Source organism: Pseudopipra pipra, chromosome 1, assembly GCF_036250125.1.
Source record: "Pseudopipra pipra isolate bDixPip1 chromosome 1, bDixPip1.hap1, whole genome shotgun sequence".
Lineage (NCBI taxonomy): Eukaryota > Metazoa > Chordata > Aves > Passeriformes > Pipridae > Pseudopipra > Pseudopipra pipra.
This window is the reverse complement of record NC_087549.1, coordinates 50,625,969-50,645,584: the sequence shown is the minus strand read 5'-3', so window position 1 is coordinate 50,645,584 and position 19,616 is coordinate 50,625,969. Positions and strand designations below refer to the sequence as shown.

The window sequence follows — 19,616 nt, the reverse complement described above, 5'->3', positions numbered from 1 at the left end:
TTCCAAAGAATCTGCTGTTGCCATTCAGTACTAGTCCAGCCATGACCTTGGTGAGAAGGTGCAACCGCTGCTCCATAAATAGAGATCTATGGATGTGGAGTGTAGCAATTTTTATAAAAGGAAAGGGTTTTATACCGCTTTGTTAACAAATAACAAATTTGAGAAGAGGAGGTTTCCTCTGAGTTAGAAAAACTGTGCAAAGCCAGTGCGTCTACTCCTCCTTAAGCCCTTATTGTAGAGAAAATGGGATTTTAACCCAGTATGTACCTCTCACCAATGTCCATAAAGCCTTAATTGATATGAGTGGGTAAGGTGTTGTTTTCCAATCTTTCTCATGCTGGCAGTCGGATCAAGAGGAGGACGGAGATCTAAAGGCACAGGTACAGAAACGAAAGGCCTAGATGTTGCTCAGGTATCAATGTGGAGGTGTTCACCTCTTTCAGCATGTTACTGTCGGTTCTCTGTGAAGAAATGTGTAGAAACAGCATTTTGTATCCTTTCAATACTGTGTCCCTTACCTTTCCCTTTCTTTTTCACTTCTTTCAGAATAGTCTGATTAAGCGAATACAGGGTGAAAATGTGTATGTCAAACATAGTAATCTTATGTTAGAGGTTGGTATTGGTATATACCAGTGCATGTACGTACATGTGTGTTAGTTTTAGTGGTAAACTGTGGATCTGCACTATGATGCATGAACTGTGTACTCCCACCTCCTAATAGATTATTTTTTTTCTCAGATTATGATGACTCCTCTAACTTGTACTGTAAATACAGATATATGCGTGTGCGTATATGTGTGTGCCTCCACGCGCATATGTATGTTTGTTTGAAGCCTCCTGATCAGGTGCAAATTATAGCGATACGGATAAGCTCTCTAAGAGTGTATTTATACTCACTTGTACGAGATATGCTATGCTGTTATCTTTCAAAATGCCACATTTTCACAGAGTGTTGTGTTAGTGCTGTGCTCCCTGGCTCCCTGAGCTGTTACTTCCCTCTATACTAACCAAGTTGTGTGTTTTGGCTCTAAAATTTGGTTGGCTTAGGATGTATCACAAACTGCTCTATTCTTTTAAAACTGTCCAGGACCTAGACAAAACCCAGGAAGATCTGATGAAACATCAGACCAATATAAGCGAGTTGAAACGCACCTTCTTGGAAACCTCCACAGAAACGACTGTGTCTAATGAGTGGGAGAAGAGGCTTTCCACATCTCCCGTTCGGCTTGCAGCAAGGCAGGAGGATGCTCCTATGATTGAACCACTAGTGCCTGAAGAGGTCAGCATGAGCTGAAAGGATTCATTGTGTATTTGTCTATTCATTTTTACTTATAGCAGCCCTCAGTAGATTAGAGGCCGTAGTTAGAAGCTATTCCCTGCTTGTAGGCATCCCCTTTCCTCAGGACTGAAGCTCTAGATGCAAGGAAGATGCAAGGAAGAGCAGATACTATCAACATATATATAAATATATATAGTATTATATATATAAGAATATATATGTATTTAGAGAATGAAATTCACTATAAGCTGTGTGGCAGAATTGGGTCTCTCTGAGCTGTCGTTACAGTTTCGGTGAGCTTGAGGAAGTCCAACCATGCATGAAAGAAACTGTGAAAGTGATGGAGAGAAAATTTAAATAATGGTGACTGACTGGGAGAAGCAGTGTAGTGAGACAGATGGGGGTATGATGCCAGGCTTGACAAGAAAATACAGAGCAAAGGGCAGAACTCTCTCAGTCTTTGAAGACAGGGAAGAAACAATGATGATAATTAGACCACTTTGGCCAGTTCCATAAGGGTCGCTGCAGTCTGCTGGATACTGTTCCATTGAAGACCCAATGCAGATTGCTAAGTGTCTGCATTTCTATGCAGTGTGCATGTGTGAAAAAATCCTGATTACTGTGCGGTCTTTGAAGCATTTGTAAGAAACTTGTGAATTTAAAAGCTGGCATTTACTTAATTTGTGGGTAGATAATGACATGTAGGGGTAGCAACATTCATGTTGCAGTAAAATACATAGATCTTCAAAAAAAAAGACAGCATCTTGGTTAAAATCCAGTGGAGCAAAAAGAAATAAGCTCGTGTGTTTTGCATGAAAGTTCTTTTTTTTTTTTATTCTATTGTGGATGGATATCTGGTTTCTGCCTCACAGAAATCATCTTTATGGTTACCTCTTGGTTTTAGCATTACAGACCAATAATGCAAGTGGTCTTTGCATTTTGCAAAGATGTGCAATTTGCTTCTGTGCCCACAGCACTGAGGTAATGTTGTAAGGAACTCAGCAAAAATTGGCTGGAAAGGCTGTTCTGCTTTTCAACCTCAGAGGTTGGTGTTGCAGTCCCACAACTCTCTGGGGAAGGGAATCTGTGGAGGCACGCAGGTAGCATCTGTCAGCTTCTCCGCTTAGGGAAAGGGATATTGCCAAGAAAAAGGCTGTCACCTACTCCTCTCCCACATTATACCCATCTAACCAGTGGCTGATACAGGCATCAGACATGCACTGGTGTGGCCATCAAGTTGAATTAAAATACCTAAAAAAGCGGACTCAATACCCAGAGCTTCCCTTTTGTGGGGAGCACAGAGGAGTCGTAGTGTTGTTCCTACCATCTTGTTCAGGAATCATAATAGACCCTAGAACAGATTAGTTTGCTTGTAGTTGAAAATACGGGTTTTCTTTCATGAAAGAAAACTGTAAAATAAAATTATAAATATAATGGACAGGATGCATTTAACATATTAAAGATGTAAGGAGTGGATGAAAAGGGAGCAGGTAGCTAGCTGAGCCTGAATCAGATTGCAGAGGAAGCAAACTTAAAATAGCACCACCCTGTTTGTTTAATGTCTTTATTACTTTAGAAATGTAATAACAATTTTTAATTAAAACACACAAGCAATAGCAAAGGCATACACAGTTATGTAGGCTTCACCCTGAGGAAACACATCCTAATTTAACCATTCTTTTGGAAAGGAAAAGGGCAAGAATTATCCTTATCTGGTATCTCTTATCTTACTAATAGAAAATGACTTGCTCAAAAGCAATGTATCTAACTAATCTACAGCTATTTCACAGAACCTCACCCAAGTGAAGGCATTTCTGTGGAAAATTGAGAGAGGATTTGAGCTATCAGAGACTAACTCTGAGGTGTCTTCTGGCAAAAAGGGGCCCCTGCTGTAGGTAACATGTGGCCATCCTTTTTGGTCCCACTTAGCAGGGTGGTTTCAATTCCCATGTCCTGCTGAGAGAGGAATTTTTCAGGAAAAAACTGAAGTCATCCATAGGTCAAATTTAGCACCTTGATATTTACCAAGAAATGCAGAGGCAGTCAGGGCAGAGAGCATATAGAACTGCATTAGCTAGTGCCTTCTGCTAGTCAAAGAAGTTACACATTTAATTTAGCATATCCACTTTAAAATTGTATTCAGTGTATTGTTACCTGTAGCTCTTTCATTTAAAAAAAAACCAAGAACAGAAGGGAAAATATGCCTTTTCAAAATGTGCAAACCCACTTGGTTTGTTACAATAGTAGAGGAAATACTTCGTTCTTCTTTAGTTGTGAAAAATACGGTTTTAAATATCTGCCATGATGGTGGCCGATAGCTGCAGAACATGAAAGCAAACATATTAACAAACTCCTTGACAATGTTTAATCTGACCTGGATTGGATCAAGCCAACACTTTTATGCATCTCATCGCAGTCGGGGAGATGAGCTTTTACCCCTTCCTCTTTCTAGTTTCATATCTTTCTTTAAATTTCTGCCTTTCTTCTTGAGTATAGGCTTTTGTCATGCCAGTCATAACACTTCCACTGGCATGTCTATTAAGTGCACTAGCCACTGAAGTGGCTAAGTGCAAGGTCAAATAGCTGGGTGCTGATTGCATAGTCAAAGAAAATCACATAGCCACTGAAGTGGTTAGAAGGGGTTTAGCAAGAAACCTATTTTGTTCTGTAGAGACTTGCTTTCTCTGGCCAAATGGCAACAGTGGCTGGCTGAGAAGGTGGCTCAAAAGGCTTAGGAAGTAGAGTCTTACCAACATTTAAAATTTTCCCAGTTGGTCAAGTTGCAGAGATACTATTCTCACAGCACTGAGAAGGCACTGATGGGATAAAAAACTGAGGAGGAGTTCAGTGTCTCATTATAGTGATAATAGAGCAATGGTTAGCTTCCTATGTAGGAGGAGGACTCTTGAGGCCTCTTATACCATCAGGGAGTGCTGCAATCTTTGCAGGGCACACCTTGTGCCTGCTTCAGCAGGAAGGGCTGCAAACTCAGAAGAGAGCCTCATCCAGGGTGAAGGTGGAGGGGCCTGTTCTCAGCATCAGTCACTGTTAAATGAACAATATGAGATGAAAGGAACACAGTGCATCCACACCGAGGTGTTACTCATTTTAGTGGGTTTTGTACTACACAAGTGGTTTGCTTGTGACGACTTTGCATTCACCACAGAGAGGCACTGATTTCACTTCTTATTGGAAACTTCTTTACTGTAAAATGATTCTCTTTAATTCTGTTTCCTAATTTACCATTCAGTTAATAATATTTAGTGTAGAGAAATATGATGAGCTACTGTATAGTGGACTTTATACCCTCCGCTTACTAAAATAATTTATTCCCCTGACATTAGACCAAAGAAGAAAGAGAAAAATCAGAAAAACTCATATTTTTGCAGAAGGGAGGTACTACATTCCTTGAAATGCAGGTAAAAACAAACAATACTTTCTTGAAATGCAGTCAAATAGGATGGCAATTATTTATTATTTTATTATTTTTTTTCCGTTCCAAGCCCTCCCTTTTTAATATGTTTTTTTATTATTATTATTTCATAAGTTTCAGATGGAGATGTAATCTGGGGACAAAATTCTGAGGAATGAGTCCCCTCCAGAGCTTATATCTTCCTAATGGAGACTGATTTCTCTGCTAGTTAGAAATCTACTTGCACGGTGCTGTTTGTGGATGTTGTTTGTGGTTGTGCATGCATTTCCAGCATAAACCTCACTGAGAACGTTATGGTGAATGGGGCACTTCTGTCACTAGAATGAATTTCCTTTATATTATCAAGTGAATCTAGATTATGCCGAGTGATGGTGAACTTTGTATTTTTATTGGTTTTTCTATTAGCCAAGTGTGATAGAGAAGAAGCTGCAGGAAGGAGAATCTGCTGGCACTTTGGTTACTTCTCATCAAATCATTATCCAGAAAAGTATCCCATCATCCCTAGAGGTTATTTTTAATTCATTCGATTTTTAACTACCTCATTTGTTTAGTTAAATACAGAAATTATGGTCTTAAGGTCAAATAGCTGGGTGCTGATTGCATAGTCAAAGAAAATCACGTAGCATATTTGCATGAGGAGGGAAAAAGATGCTGCAATTAAGTTCCATTCAGAATCTTTAGTAGTATGTTTAGTTTACACAGTTAACTGTGTTGTACTGCTCCATTTAGACAATCCTGAAGAGGGTTGAAGTTATTCTAATGAAAACAAGGAAATTCAGTGCAGGCTACAGCTATGTACAAATGCATACTATTATAAAACCTCATCAACAGTGTGTTTGTGACAACCGGGGAACAGTTGAATGGGCTTATTTGCCCTATTTTTGTAATTTTTTTTCTTTTACAGTAGCATTATGAACCTCTGTGATATGTGATTTTTAACCCCAGGATGAGTCCAATCATCATTTTAAAACATGCCCTGAAATGCTATACCACTTAAAACGAATACAAACATAGTGTGGCAAAAATATTTTTTGTGTCCACGTTATATGGGCCTCTGAGGGGAGACAATAGGCAAAGAAATCATATACCTAAGGTGATTCTGCTTGTTTGTTTGATAACTGCTTTAAGAACTGCAATGGTAAAAGTTGTTATGTGCTTTCAGAAGAGGCAGCATTGATTTCTTAGAAGTCTTCATACTTTAGTGTTCCTGAAGTACAGATAAACCTTCAGATATTCTAATTTAGCTTTTATATCTCAAATATAGGGCACTGAGGATTGGGTTATTATAGACAAAATACCCTCTGAGGTAGTTGATGGTGAATCGGAAAAAAATCTGGCATACAAGGTAGTGACTGTGAGCGGTAAAACTGCCTTTCCACCTGAGATGTTAAAATCCAGTACCGTTCTAATGCAGAGCTTTGAGGACTTGGAAAGCGAAATACAATCCAATGAGGAGAATAAGCAGAAAATGTTCACTCTAGGAAAGTCCTATGATACCATGTCTGGGAAAATTGTAACCATGACAAGTAAAGCTAAAGAGGGCGAGAAAGCAGTACAAACTTCAGTAGAAACTTCACAAAAAATGGAAAGGGAAGTGCAAGAATCTGTGAAAATCATTCCAATAGTGGCCAAGTATGAAATTCTCAAGCCCGTCACTGATGAGAAAGCCAGGCGGGGATCCGACATGCAGAGCACAAAAAGAAAGCTGTCCGACTCTCTGACACCCATAAAGGAAGCAGAATCTCAGTTGCAAAGTCCTGAAGAGGAGAGTTTGAAAAAGACACTAAAGATGGACCAGGATTTGCAATTACATGGTACACTGGGAAGCTTACAGCTTGGCAAAGCAGAGAAGCAACTTGGCAGTGAAGCTGTAAAAGCAGGGGCGTTTGCCTGGACAGATAAGAGCCTGTCTGAGTGGAGATATTCCAGAGAACAGCCATTTACCATTGCTACTGCTCACTATGTTACTGAGTCATCTGCATCAAGAGTGGTGGTAACAAGTGGCTTTGACTTCATGCCACGATTTAAAGATAAAAGCATGACTTCTTTTAGGCAATCCCCTCACACCGCCCTACCTTTTGGTTCTCTTGCTGCCTGGCTTTGTGTTGACAGCAGCCAACCCAGCTTATTTTTTTTCTCTCATACTTTGAATCTGTTCCACAGTCTGAAACAGACATTATATAAGGCTTTCAACCTTTCTGGTTTATTTAAAGATCCGTGTTACTGAAATGTACTATTGCTGCTGTGGCTTGTTAATAAAAGGAAAAAAAAAAAGATTTGCTTGAACCAGCAAAATGCCAATGCTAACAACTATGCTTTTAAACTGTTGCTTACTACAGCCATTATGAATTCGCTCTGATTTATTTTTCCATTCTTTTCCCGTTTCCAACTTCTCTGTGCCCCTGCAACCTTCTCTCCTTTTCCTCTGTCTCTGCCTTCAGTTTTGGCAATTAATATGTCTGTTCATGTGGGTCTGCCTTTCTTCTGTGTATGACTCTACATTTCTTTGTCTATTTAGACTAAACAGTCCACCAGTGAAAAAACCTTGGATGGTTCAGATATCTTCACTCTAATAGAGTCTGCCAGAAAACCGACTGAGTTCATAGGAGGGGTTACTTCAACTTCCCATAGCTGGGCTCAGGTGGCCGTTTGATTCCCTCCATCAGTGTTATAACTACACAACAATTACTTTTGCTTTTCTGTTGTTTCCTGGTTTTTTTGCACAATTTGGAACTATATAAGTAATGCATGTATTCATGTGCCTTTTCCTTTGTTACAAGAGATCACAACAGAAACTTCACTGAAAAAGGAAAAAAAAAAAAACAAACCAGGTTTCCTCTCATTTCACTTTATTTTGGTCATTGTGCAGGGTATTGTATTTTGCCTTTATAAAACTCCCACAAAAATACCAATGAGAAAAACACTGACACTGACATTTCTCTTCACTTTTAAAAGTTGTGATTCTTGCTTTGTTTTGCATTTCTACTGTACTGATAACATCCTGAGAACAAATCCGTGCAACATGAGAGAAATAAATTGGCAAAATATAATACCCATTTTTTAGTTTATGTTCACAGTACATTAAGCTGAGGAGCTACGGCAAATAGTGTTGTCTCCTTCTGATGCTGAGTGTTCTTTTCCTCCTTCCCTGCAGAGAATAGACACAACGACATCTCAGGAGATAACTTCCAGTGACATGAAGCAAGCAGTTCAACCACATCAGGATACAGTGAAGAAGGTTGTACAGGAGACTGTAGTTGTCAAGGAGAGACATGGGATGGAGGTGCATGCAGGCGGGGATCCTGCTAAAGTGGTTGGACTTGCACTGGATGCCCACGCTGAGGCAGCATCCGCAGTGGCTGCTGGCGTGAAAGGGAAGGAGGGCTCTTCTGGGACTGAGGGGGCGAAGGAGGAAAAAAGGGAGGAGGCTGAGAAAGCCCTAACCAAACAGGAAGGAGTCACTGCCACTGCTTCATGTGAGCAAGCAGAGGAGCACAGAACAACAGTCCAACTTTCAGAGTCTTTGGAAAGAAAATCTCATTTTGAGGTAACTTGTTATTAAATCACTCACGCCTGTGCTGAATTGCGAACATAGGCAATGGTGGACTAAGTTAATTCCTGTCATGGAAAGTAAAGTGTGCCAAGTTTGTATGATTGCATCTTTGAAGCATGCAGTTTGTTTCTCCTCTTATTTCCTCCTTGCGTGGCATGTGCAAGGCTTGTTGCTGCTTTCCATCATTAGCAAAACGCCATGCATGTTTTATGTAAAAGTGCTTTTCATGCTACAGAGAAATACTGAATTTCGTGGCATTTTATGCAACAGATAACAAGATCAGCTGGCATTGTCTTTGGGAAAGTCTGTCCAGATTGGCGAAGTTCATATGTCCTCAAAGACAGGAAATAGATTTTTTTTTTTCCACGCTTGGTACAATTATGATCAAGTGTACAGTGTCTTAACCCAGGTTCCTTACCTTAGACCCATTAGCAGAATTTCAAGAGCTGGTTTGCAGAGGGTTTTTTTCCAAAGAAGGCAGAAGACTAACCCTGAACAGGGTTCATTCTCTCATCATGTTAAGAAAGCACAGAATCACAGAATCCCAGAACAGTTGAGGCTGGCAGGGCCCTCTGGAGCTCATCTGCTCCAACCCTGCTGCTCAAGCAGGGACACCCAGAGTCAGTTGCTACCCAGGACCATGTCCAGAAAGCTTCTTCTGGACATCTCCGAGAAGGGAGTCTCCACAACCTCCCTGGGCAACCTGTGGCAGTGCTCGGCCACCCTCACAGTGAAAAGGTGTCTCCTGATGTTCAGAGGGAATCTCCTATTTTTCAGGTTGCGACCATTGCCTCTTGTAGTTTTTAGAATGTTTTTGAACTTTGTTTTCATGAAGTCCAGGGAAGTGTGAAGTGTTGCCAGCATTATATACATATATGTGCCACTGTAATGAAGATAATTTTCTCCTTTTTTTTTTGTTAAATGCAGAGCACTTTTTAGTTGTTCTTTCTTTTCCCCAAGCAAAAAAAAAAAAATCCTTCTGAGAAATCCATATTCCAATTCCTTGTTTTTTGTTCACACAGTCACCAGTTGTGAAGACTGAGACTATCAGTTTCAGCAGTGTTCCTGGTGGTGAAAACCTTGAAATTTCAACAAAAGAAGTGCCAGTAGTCCATACAGAAACAAAAACCATTACTTATGAGTCTTCTCAGGTAAGAAATTCTGCAAAAGACACTGTCTAATTTAATATGCCCTTAAGGAACTCATGTTTCTTTACCCATTTTTAAGTGTATGCCTTAGTGTAAATTGTTCTAAATTGTTCAAGTATTAAATATTGGCATGAGGAGGATGTACATCAGAATAACTTACCTGAGGGTGACTCTCATGTTCTGGTGTAGGGCCTTTCTAGATAAAACTACAGATTTAAAAACGCCAGCTTCTCATCTGTCCTTCCAGAAGTGAAGGGGAGCCTCCAGATGCAGACAGAGAAATACTGACACATGATCATCCTAATAGCGGTTATCTCCCTACCATTAGATGCTCACTTTATGAAGAACTGTAGAAACAGGGAAGTTTAACAGTCCAGTTCTTGTCTCCCTGTGCTCAGAAGCACTTTTTTTGATGACTGGTTTTCTCTTCTGGTTCCTAGGTGGATTCCGGTGCTGACTCCGAACCAGGTGTATTGATGAGTGCACAGACTATCACATCTGAAACCACCAGCACTACAACTACTACACATATCACCAAAGTAAGTCCTCAGAAAACAGGGAGCTCTTTTTTCACCAGGGTGCATGCTTTCTTAAGCTCAGTTCCATGATTTATTTCAAATTGTGGACCCATGCTTATGCTCTCTAGGCAAAATCTTGTATGCTTTGGGTACCTGTCTTCGTTTACCTGTTTTTGGCTGTACTGACTTGATTAACTCATCACCCAAAAACTTGACCAGAGTCCTGAAAGTCATGAACATTTAGCGTATGTCTTTGCAAACACAAAACCTTGTTGTGCAGAGACACTTGATTTACCTGCAAATAGTCTGGAACTGGAAGCAGTATAATCACATTGGCATCATTTGGTAGCCTGGAAGGAATAATTTACCTGAACATGAGGCTCCACTGACATGACTATACTGCCTTTCATTCCTGAGCTGTTGCCCGTGCACGGTGTTGAAAGCACATAGTAAATCTGTACCATGTAATCATAACAGGACATTCAGTCAGCTCAGACACCATGGCTGTGTTTCTGGGTAGTACCCTGGGGAACTCTCCAACAGCCAGACTGAAAGCTCGTAGCTGCAAAGACAAAAGATGCTGGGTCTTCCAAGTTCCAAGACAGTATCTAAATAACAGTTCCTCCCTAAGCAGAAACTCTCTTAGTGCTCTGATAGCTCTCCTACCAATATTCACTGGGGACAGGATTTCATCTTTCTGCAGTGAAGTTTCTAATGCTACTAACCCTTTAGTAGATGAGCTATACAAAGGCCATACCACCCTGTATTGTATGGAGTGTCTGTATTCCCATTCTGTTCTTCATGGGACAAATTTACTATAAATACCTACCATTTTTGACATACAAACATCTCTCCTGATATATGTGCAGATTGACTAGAATCATAAAATAATCTGTGTTGGAAGGACCTTGGGAGGTCATTAATCCATTGAGAGCAAGCTGACTTCAGAGCCGCTTAGGGTGCAGTTCTGGGTTGCCCCTTCTGCATGTGCTGTTTGAGCCAGTTCAGTCCAGTCCTGTCTAGGTTCCTGCCCTGATCATTCTCTGGATGAGTAGCAGCACTCCAAAGTTACTGACATGCATTTATCCCTCCCATCTAGACTGTGAAAGGAGGCATCTCAGAGACAAGAATTGAAAAAAGAATAGTCATCACAGGAGATGCAGATATTGATCATGATCAGGTAAAATCTATAAACTGCTATAAAAGCTACCATGAAGACTGCCAAAGAGAACATTTCTAAATACTGCTTTGACAGATACTGTTCATACTGGCATGCCTTAAATTAAACTGGATTAGTAGTTAAATCACTGATGGTATATTTCATATTTTAATCATTTTCCCCATTTGTAAATTGTGTAATATCTCATGAATCTCTCCACCTTGCTACTGATCATGCATGTTCCACCTCCTTTTTGTTTTTGCCCTTCTGTGGTTTCCTTGGGATAGGCGCTGGCTCAGGCAATTAAAGAAGCCAAAGAGCAGCACCCTGACATGTCAGTGACCAAAGTAGTGGTACATAAAGAGACAGAAATCACACCAGAAGATGGGGAGGATTGACCAGAGGTAAGAAGATTAGATGATTTTCCTAGGCATTTACTGGGCTGGCATGTTGCAAATGTTGTTCTCCTACCATATTTCACCTGTAACTCTTCGCTTTCTCTCAGTGGCATTTTCCACTTGCATTTGCGTTGGTTATCAGTTCTGGTATTTGAAAGTAGACCACGTTCAGCTCTAATCATCTGTCTTCATTTAACGGTGCCAGCTGGAGAAAGAGAACTACTCATTTGCTTTCGTTGGCTCTCTGAAAAGTCCTCATTGTCCATGCTTTGTTGTAGTCTAATTTTCTAATTCTGAAGTAATAAAAAATCATCTGCTTTCGTATCATTTAAGAACAAAAATAATTTGTTCTTAAAGGTGTGCATTTTGGTTTAAAAATGCCAAGGAAAAAACCTACAGCTGCTTTTTAAATGTCCCTTGCAGATATGTTACAAGTTATGCTTTAATTCCCAACTTGCAAAGATATGGTCCAACTTGCTGTTAAACGCAGTGAATTAGTTTGTCAGTATTTGGGTGTCTTGGCTTTCTTGTATTTGAAAGAACATTTTATGTTTTAAAGCATCCTGATTGTTTATCAGGATGAGATGATAATGCAGCTTTTCTTGTGTCAAGCTTTTTTTCAGTAAAGGCATGCTCTCCAATAGTGGCTGGATAAACAGACATCTTAATATTCCTATATTTCTTCTGTGTGCAGAAACATGCCATGCATACTAACCTGCTATGCAAAAGCTGTTAATGCCAGCACCACTGCACAAATTGCTTTGAATGCTGTATGCAGAAGGGGAAGAAAACGCTGCTTGTCAGATTTGTTGGAATCAATAGCAGCATTTTATTCTTAAAACAATATGTATTCCTTAGCACTTGATGTAAGTAACAGAGTATAATGCACAGCACCTTTTGAAGCTCTTTGGCTCTTCTGCTTTTGGATATACAGACCCTAAAGAAAACTGAATTTCAGTGTCAGTTATTTATTTGGAAGATGGAACCAGTCACTAAGGAGTGAGTAGCTGTGATTCTTGTGGTATTCTGCTAATTGTTTCAGAGACAGCTCAATGTGGCTTGCTTAAAAGTCTATTGATGTCGCTAATTCTTTCCATTGGCATCAGTGGACTTTGGATTTGGTCCAAGTTGCTCATACTGGGATGATGCCATTTTCAAATAGCTTTTCTTACATGAACAAAGTTACAAAATATCTTTTGTAAGAGAGTAGTTGCTTCAAATAATTAACTCAATTCTCTTTTCTGCAGGAATAACCTAGATTGCATATGAATCCAGACATGCATACCAGTAGGAATACGAGAGCCTATACGGAGTCTCAGTTCCAACATGACTGACTTGTATCTGTCTATGGAAATTTTCAGTACTGAAGAATTGATCTTGACCGTTAATAAAGAAACTGGCAGAGATACCTTCCCATAGAAAGCAATCTGAATCAGCAGCAGTTAAACAATATTGCATGAAGCAACAATAAAATTACAGAAAAGCAGCATTTTTAATTTTCTTAAAATGTCTAAGTTTTCAGCTATACCTGCACGTTCATAAACAATATAAACAGTGATCTCATGTAACACATAAACAGTTCATGCCTTTCACAGTTTCTGAAAGTCTAAACAAATTAAAATTTGTTAGGTGGCAAGCCTTTTGTTTATGGATATTGTAAATGAAGATTACCCCCAAAATGCTAGAAGCTGTATAGGTACTGTGTATAATGTTTTACCACACATTAGATGTGCCAATAACACAGTTTATTCGGTAAACAACTTGAATCTTATATTTGTTTCATCTGGTTTTATTACTGCCCGATAAACAATGATGAATCTCTACTCTTATCAAAACATTTAAATGCTTACAAAGTGTGCTTTGTATACCTGAATGAATACCCTATGAGGTAGTAATGATTTTAGTATATTAACTTTACCGATTTTTGTCAGCATTGTTCAGAGTCAGCTTCCAGTCACCCTTCACAGATCCTAACCTTGTAAATTATATGTAGTTATTTTGGAGAAAAAAAAAAGAATATCTGTATTTTACTTAGTTTGCAGCTTTAGAAAATTATTAATCTGAAATAACCGTGATGGTTTTCTATTGATTTCCCTTTTGTTCTCAGAGGAAAAAGAAAATCTGTTTGAGAATCTGGTCAGCATTTACTATCTAGTTCAGAGTCAAGCCTTAACCTGTACAGAACATCCACCAAAAACTCATTAGTGTCCAGCTCTAATACCCACAGAAGGGATAGCGTCCATTACACTGTCAGCTGCATCACAACACATGGTGAATGTATGTTTCTGCATAGTGAAATAAAAGTGGTAAATGCATCCAAAATCGTATTGTTCTGTGTCTAAAAGCACCTAGAGGTTTTTAATATTCAAAACATCAAAATGTTACATTTGTAGGACACCACAGGTTTTACTCGTGTGCACAGTAGATGTGTTTTGTCTTCAGCGGCTGACGCTGCACTGTGCAGACAGTGGGAGTTAGCAAAGCATCCGAAGGGATGACGGTGTTCACCTTTGTGCATATGATGTTTGCAAAGGAAAAGGACTGTTTGGTTCCTTCTGTTTTCTCTGGTTGTGTAAACATTTCACTGAAGCTAAATGAAGGATTTTGTCATTGCTTAGAAAGTAAAGGACAGTAGGGCTTGATCCAGATCCACTCTCTTTTAGTACATTTGTTCTGAAATATGGATAAAATTCTCTTTAAATCAGTATTACTTACGGTTCTCTCTTTCTGCTCCTTTGCCACATCTCATTGACACTCCCCTGGTAGTTTAAGAGATATATGTAACAATTAATTCACCCTTCAATCTGTATTTCTTTGCAGTATTGAAAGAAAATGGGTACAAGCAGACTTTTCAGGACATAAAGGGCCAAATTTGCCCTTCGTTGTTTACACAGGGTTCCCTCTCATTGAAGTCAATGGATTTGGCTTCATTGGAGAGCAGGATTTGACCCAGTGACTTGTTAATAAATGTTTATTTTCATAATTTAGAAAAAAAAATAGTATATATAGAGAGAATAACCTGTAGATAATAATTAAAAGTAATATCCTGAGGCTTTTAAAGCTTTGCCCTTAGTCTCTAAAACATCTTCCTTCCACCAGCCATTCTTCATGCCTTTAAATCCAGAGTGCTAATGATGTAACACCCCCCCCCCAATCTCCCATCATTGCTCACTTTTCACCTACTAACCACCGGTTCGTTGTGAATTTTGATGGCCCTCTCCTAGTCCAAGAGCATCTCTGTTCTCATCCCTCTGGGTGACAGTAGGCTCAGCTCTCTGGTGCTGCTGGCAGCCAGGGGTGGAGGAGGTCCTCACCTTGTCTCGGCAGACAGCATGCCAGGTCCTCCCTACTGCATTGGGAGTTTAAAAATAGACTCTGAAGCCATATCGATCCTCCCTCAGGTGCCCCTCATGTTGTCAGCTAAGGAACAGCATTGTATTACCTCAGAGAGACACGAGGCGATCACACAGCCTTCTCTCCAGAGTTAGCATTATATTTTAGCATGGCTTGAGGAGATTGTACTCTGGTGATCCTGCACAGTATGTATGCTGTCTAAAGATATTGTGTCATAAGAAGTTAGTCTCCTTGGAAAGGACGCTCACCGCTAAGACACAGCCTAAGCACATACAAACTATGAGGAGATGAGAGTGGACAGGCAAGGACATCTCAGTGCCACTGTTGGTAGTAGACCCTTGTTTGGGGGATGGTTCCTGGAAGTGATGGCTTTGGTTTTTGTTAGAAACTGTTTCTTGGGTTGTCTGCCTAATGCTGTGCCACATGAAATAAAGAGCACCTGCCTGTTTCTACCAACCATCTTTTGTCTCCGTCTCTTCTCATTTATTGTTGGTCTTTGTCTGGCCTCTCCACGTAAAACAGCTTAGAAAACAAACCATCAAATATTGTGTTACTTGAAAACACCATTGCCAACACAGGAGACAGACTCGCTACAACTGGAGTCACAGCTTCAGCCCCACACTCTGCACCATTGTAGTAAGGGACCCAGATGTCTGGGCAGGGCTTCGCACACCAGGCAAGAGTGGGCATCACAAGTGATCACAGCAATTGTGACCATTACAGATACAGAAAGAGTGAATACATCGCCTTGGTATTTTTTAAGGTTTTTTGGAATCCCTTAACAGTTATCCCTCTGAAGTTTTTTTAAGGCTGTCTCATCACAAATGACAAGTAATGGTATTTCTGTGCTCAAGCACACATAAAAAAAATTAATAAGGTTCTAAATCCATATAGTAGATCAGGGCAAGCATTTAAGAGCTTGGCCCTGTTTCTTCCCAGAGCAGATTTAGACAGCTGGTGAGATGATGTGGTTAACCTGTACAACAATTTGTATCTACTAAAATTACAGCTCCTTATAAATAGTTCTTCATGACATATAAATTGTACATTGAGTCCAGGCTTCAGTTCGGTAATCACACTGGCAAGTCTTGCTGCAGGTTTCTTGCCTTAAACCAAAATAGTTCTGTCGTTTAAGATCATAAGGCCCATTTACAAGCTTCACCTTTACACATTCCCTCTTCACAGGTAATAATGGTGAGATAACGAAATGCATTCCCCTTTTTTGTACTGGAACAACAATGGTCTAAATTCTGCAGAGCTAGGAATCAAACCTTTATTTTTCATTATTTTTCCTAGTTATTTAAAGTTTGTGACATGCCTGAGGCAATGGTGAGATATGTTGCACGATTATATTTTTTAATGTTTGTTGAACACACCAGAAGCACATACTATATACTGTATTGCCAAAAAAAATCCCACAAAATCAACCACATGCTCAATCAAACTGGCCAGCACCATTTTTATATTGTTATTTTATTGTTATTTTTGTTTTATATTGTTAGTTACCATACAGTCTGAGATGCTACACAAAAAACTGTCTCAAATAAACAAAGTTCAAACTTAAACCAAAGGAAAGGCTATTTTCATTTGACTTTAGCTATTATAAAGCATTAAGAAGAAAATATTTTCAAGGTACATATATCGCAAACTTTGGCTCACTGTTTTGAAATTTGATCTTAGTGCCCAATTAAGGATTTTCCTTAAAGTTAACAATAGAGAAGAGCTATCTCATTCCCTGGTCTTAGATCCACTTTTTCCTTAAGTACATGGAAGAGTAAAAATTGACTAATGAGAAGAAGTTAAAAACAATTGTTGAATTCTCTTTTTTTCCCATTCCATGATGTAATGAAGCAGACACTTGTTTTTAAATATTTTCTGTTGGTACTGAATTTCCTTCAGTTCACTTTACTGATCTAGTCTCCTGAGATGCCTTTGTAATTTTCTTTTGCTCCTGAAACTCCCTGTCTCTAGTAACAGGCTTTCAGGGTTGATGTTTTCTGTGGCCATGTGCTTATCAAATGACACAAAACTCTCCACTGAGTGGAATAAGACTAAAGTCCTCTCAAACATCCATCCTCTCAAAAGATCTGGGGCTGGATGGACATGAAGAAGGGCTACATATGATAACAGGAGCTGAGCTGGACCTCCTACAGTCCTGTATAGATCCCAAGATATAGTGCTGGTTTGAGGTACTATGGATGGACTATGGGTGGACTAATGCACAACTATGAGAAACGCTACCTCCATTGCTTATACTATTTTTAAAGAGAGAAGAAATTAAGCACTTTTCTTAAATCTATAGATTCCAAAGGATATATCAGTCTTTCACTGCAAATAGTGGTTTGCTGTGTCTTTTGTCGCTAGTGTTATGCCACATCAGGAAAGAGTCTGCCCATGGTTGCTCTGGTCCCTCAGAGCAACACAAAATACCAGTCTTCCTAGCAAAACCTTGGTCATACACTTATGTGGCAGTTTGAGCCACGTTAGAAATCCAAAATCCAATTTCCAGGCTTCCCCACCCCTTCCCACAATTTATCTCAACACTGAAGAGAAAACTTTCAGGCAAGAGGCTTCTATAGGGGAGGGGGAAGTATTTACATTTATTTACACAAATAAATATACTGTATAAACTAAAAGCAACTATATATATATTATTACACTTCTATCAGTCCCTTTGAAGCTTCTCCTTTTAACTTTAGTCCAAGAAAAGCCTTTTCAGGCTGATGAGTAACCAGTCTCTCTCTCATGGGGATGTCTGGGGCCCCTGAACACTCCCTACCAACCTCCAGCTGTTTGCTACAGTCTTTTCTCCTCAAGAAGTCCAAGAAGGTAGCTTTAAGTCCGTCCTCTCATACCTTGGTTCGTAGGCTGCTGTAATTCAGTCAGTTTATCAACGTCCTCTGAGTCAGTTTTCAGCTGCCCCCTGTCAAACCTCTGCAGGGCAACTCCCGAGCCCTTTGGCCCATCTCCAGTTCTTGCCTGAAGTTCTTCCAACTGTTGCAATGAATCACAACTGTTTCTCCTGGCAACCGAGCCTCCTCCTCCTCTGGCCCGTCTCTTGGCTTAGCTTCAATACTAAGCCTTAAAATCCACCCCCCACCAGCCTTAATGCAGTGTGGGGGGGAAAAGCCCCCTAGCCTTGGCCACAGGCAGCTCGGTCAAGTTATACACCGTCCCAAGCGTCCCGCAGCCGCGGGGTGGGGGAAGAGGGCCTGGCCTCCTCGCAAGGGGCCTGCCTCTCCCTCTTACCTCAGGTGCTGTGAATCTCTTCTTTCACTCATTTCAATGCTGCCTCCAACTCTGGCCTAGGCCGAGTTGGGGGCCGCAGGGCTCCCCTTCCCGCCTGGAGGGGGGGGAAGAAGGAGTCCAGCCACCCCCTGGCCTTCTACACCTACACCCAGCAGACACCAACAGAAATTGCCAGCAGCTTCTGGTGCTGTGTATATATGATTTTTTAGCAGAAGCAAACAAGACGAGTGGTGACTGGCTCTCCGGGGAACACTGCCCTGGCACCCAATCACCTCTGAACCCCCAACTCTCAGGGAGGGGTCAATCTTAACCCATGACAACTTAAAAAGACCCTTTGTAGTTACGCATCTTTTAGTTCCATTTCAAGGATTTACATTTAAATAAACAATGGGGCGCATTGCTATTAGTTTTCATATAAAAATATTTTCCACATGTTTCTGTATTCATTAACTGAAAGCAGATTATTCCATTATCTTGGAAATACTGTTAGCCCTTGTTCATACTTTACATTACTCTGGTTTATGCCACTTGATTCCACCTCCACCCTTTTTTCTGTCTCCCATTCAACATCAGTGCTGCTTCTCAATTAGAACTAATGGCTCCTGTAAAGACAGTTGGAACAGAATTTCAAAAATTCTGTTTTAAATGGAAACCAGTATGCTCAAATAACACAAAAAAAAAGTCAGTCAACTCTCTTTCATCATCTCATGTTCCCAAAGGCAGCTATAACCTCCATAAACCAGTGACCTCACTCTTGCAGCTGAAATGACCATCAGTCATTGTAAGCAGGATTAATGGCCTGTTCTTTGAGAATGACTACAGTGACATAAAGTGGAAAAGAAAAATGAGAAAGAGTACTGACACTGGAAATTGTTTTCATTTTTAAACACATTAGACTTTTATCTCGACAGTCTACTAGCTCTGTTTTCTCCAGTGCAAAACTTAAAGAAGAACCTTTTATTCTTGACCGAGGGGGGTCAAGGGATGGGAGGCAAACTGGGTTTCTCCAGACTTTCTTTTTCATTTTCTAGAAGTAACTTTGCTGTCTGCTGTGTTGTGGTGTACCATGACTCTCAACTTCTGTGCACAAGCAAAGCTCGGGCAATGTCAACTAATTAGAACTGCAAAACACAGATCCCAGAACGAATGGAGCTTTGGGGCTGCCTGAATTACAACTCAGAGCAGCGTGTTTCCACACAAGGCCTGCTTTACAGTGCACATGTTAAGTACTGAGCATGTGTTATTTGATGAATAATCCTGTGTGACTATAGTGTAAAAAAGACAAGATTATACAGAGCACATGATGGGGCTCACAGAAGGGTGTGTCATAAATTGTACAACAGAGCAAAGAAAAAAAAATGAAAGCAATATATCTGAGTGTACAAAAGCAAATCATTAAGAAACCTTCAAAGCCTCTTCCAGTAGGAAGATCATATGATGATACTGTTTAATTAAATCAATAGTGTTACCAGTACAGATGTCCTTCCTCAGTGGATTTAAGAGGCTGTTTCTCAGACATCGGTTT

General features: G+C 40.1%; 1 protein-coding gene across 29 annotated transcripts in view; it reads left to right on the top strand.

Moving 5' to 3' along the window:
* Positions 1–15,301, top strand: part of EPB41L3 (erythrocyte membrane protein band 4.1 like 3) — a 141,621-nt gene extending 126,320 nt beyond the window's left edge. For 8 of the 29 annotated variants that reach the window (XM_064656282.1, XM_064656235.1, XM_064656227.1 and 5 more), the window contains 13 exons: positions 345–380; positions 547–612; positions 1,088–1,279; positions 4,624–4,698; positions 5,118–5,219; positions 5,977–6,705; positions 7,231–7,353; positions 7,867–8,259; positions 9,288–9,416; positions 9,854–9,952; positions 11,031–11,111; positions 11,378–11,494; positions 12,736–15,301. In XM_064656282.1, coding sequence (XP_064512352.1) covers positions 345–380; positions 547–612; positions 1,088–1,279; positions 4,624–4,698; positions 5,118–5,219; positions 5,977–6,705; positions 7,231–7,353; positions 7,867–8,259; positions 9,288–9,416; positions 9,854–9,952; positions 11,031–11,111; positions 11,378–11,488 — 2,136 coding nt within the window. In that variant the 3' untranslated portion in view covers positions 11,489–11,494; positions 12,736–15,301. The remainder of the gene's footprint in view (positions 1–344; positions 381–546; positions 613–1,087; positions 1,280–4,623; positions 4,699–5,117; positions 5,220–5,976; positions 6,706–7,230; positions 7,354–7,866; positions 8,260–9,287; positions 9,417–9,853; positions 9,953–11,030; positions 11,112–11,377; positions 11,495–12,735) is intronic. The other 21 variants (XM_064656376.1, XM_064656366.1, XM_064656416.1 and 18 more) reach the window with 13 other exon arrangements.
* Positions 15,302–19,616: the final 4,315 nt, after the last annotated feature.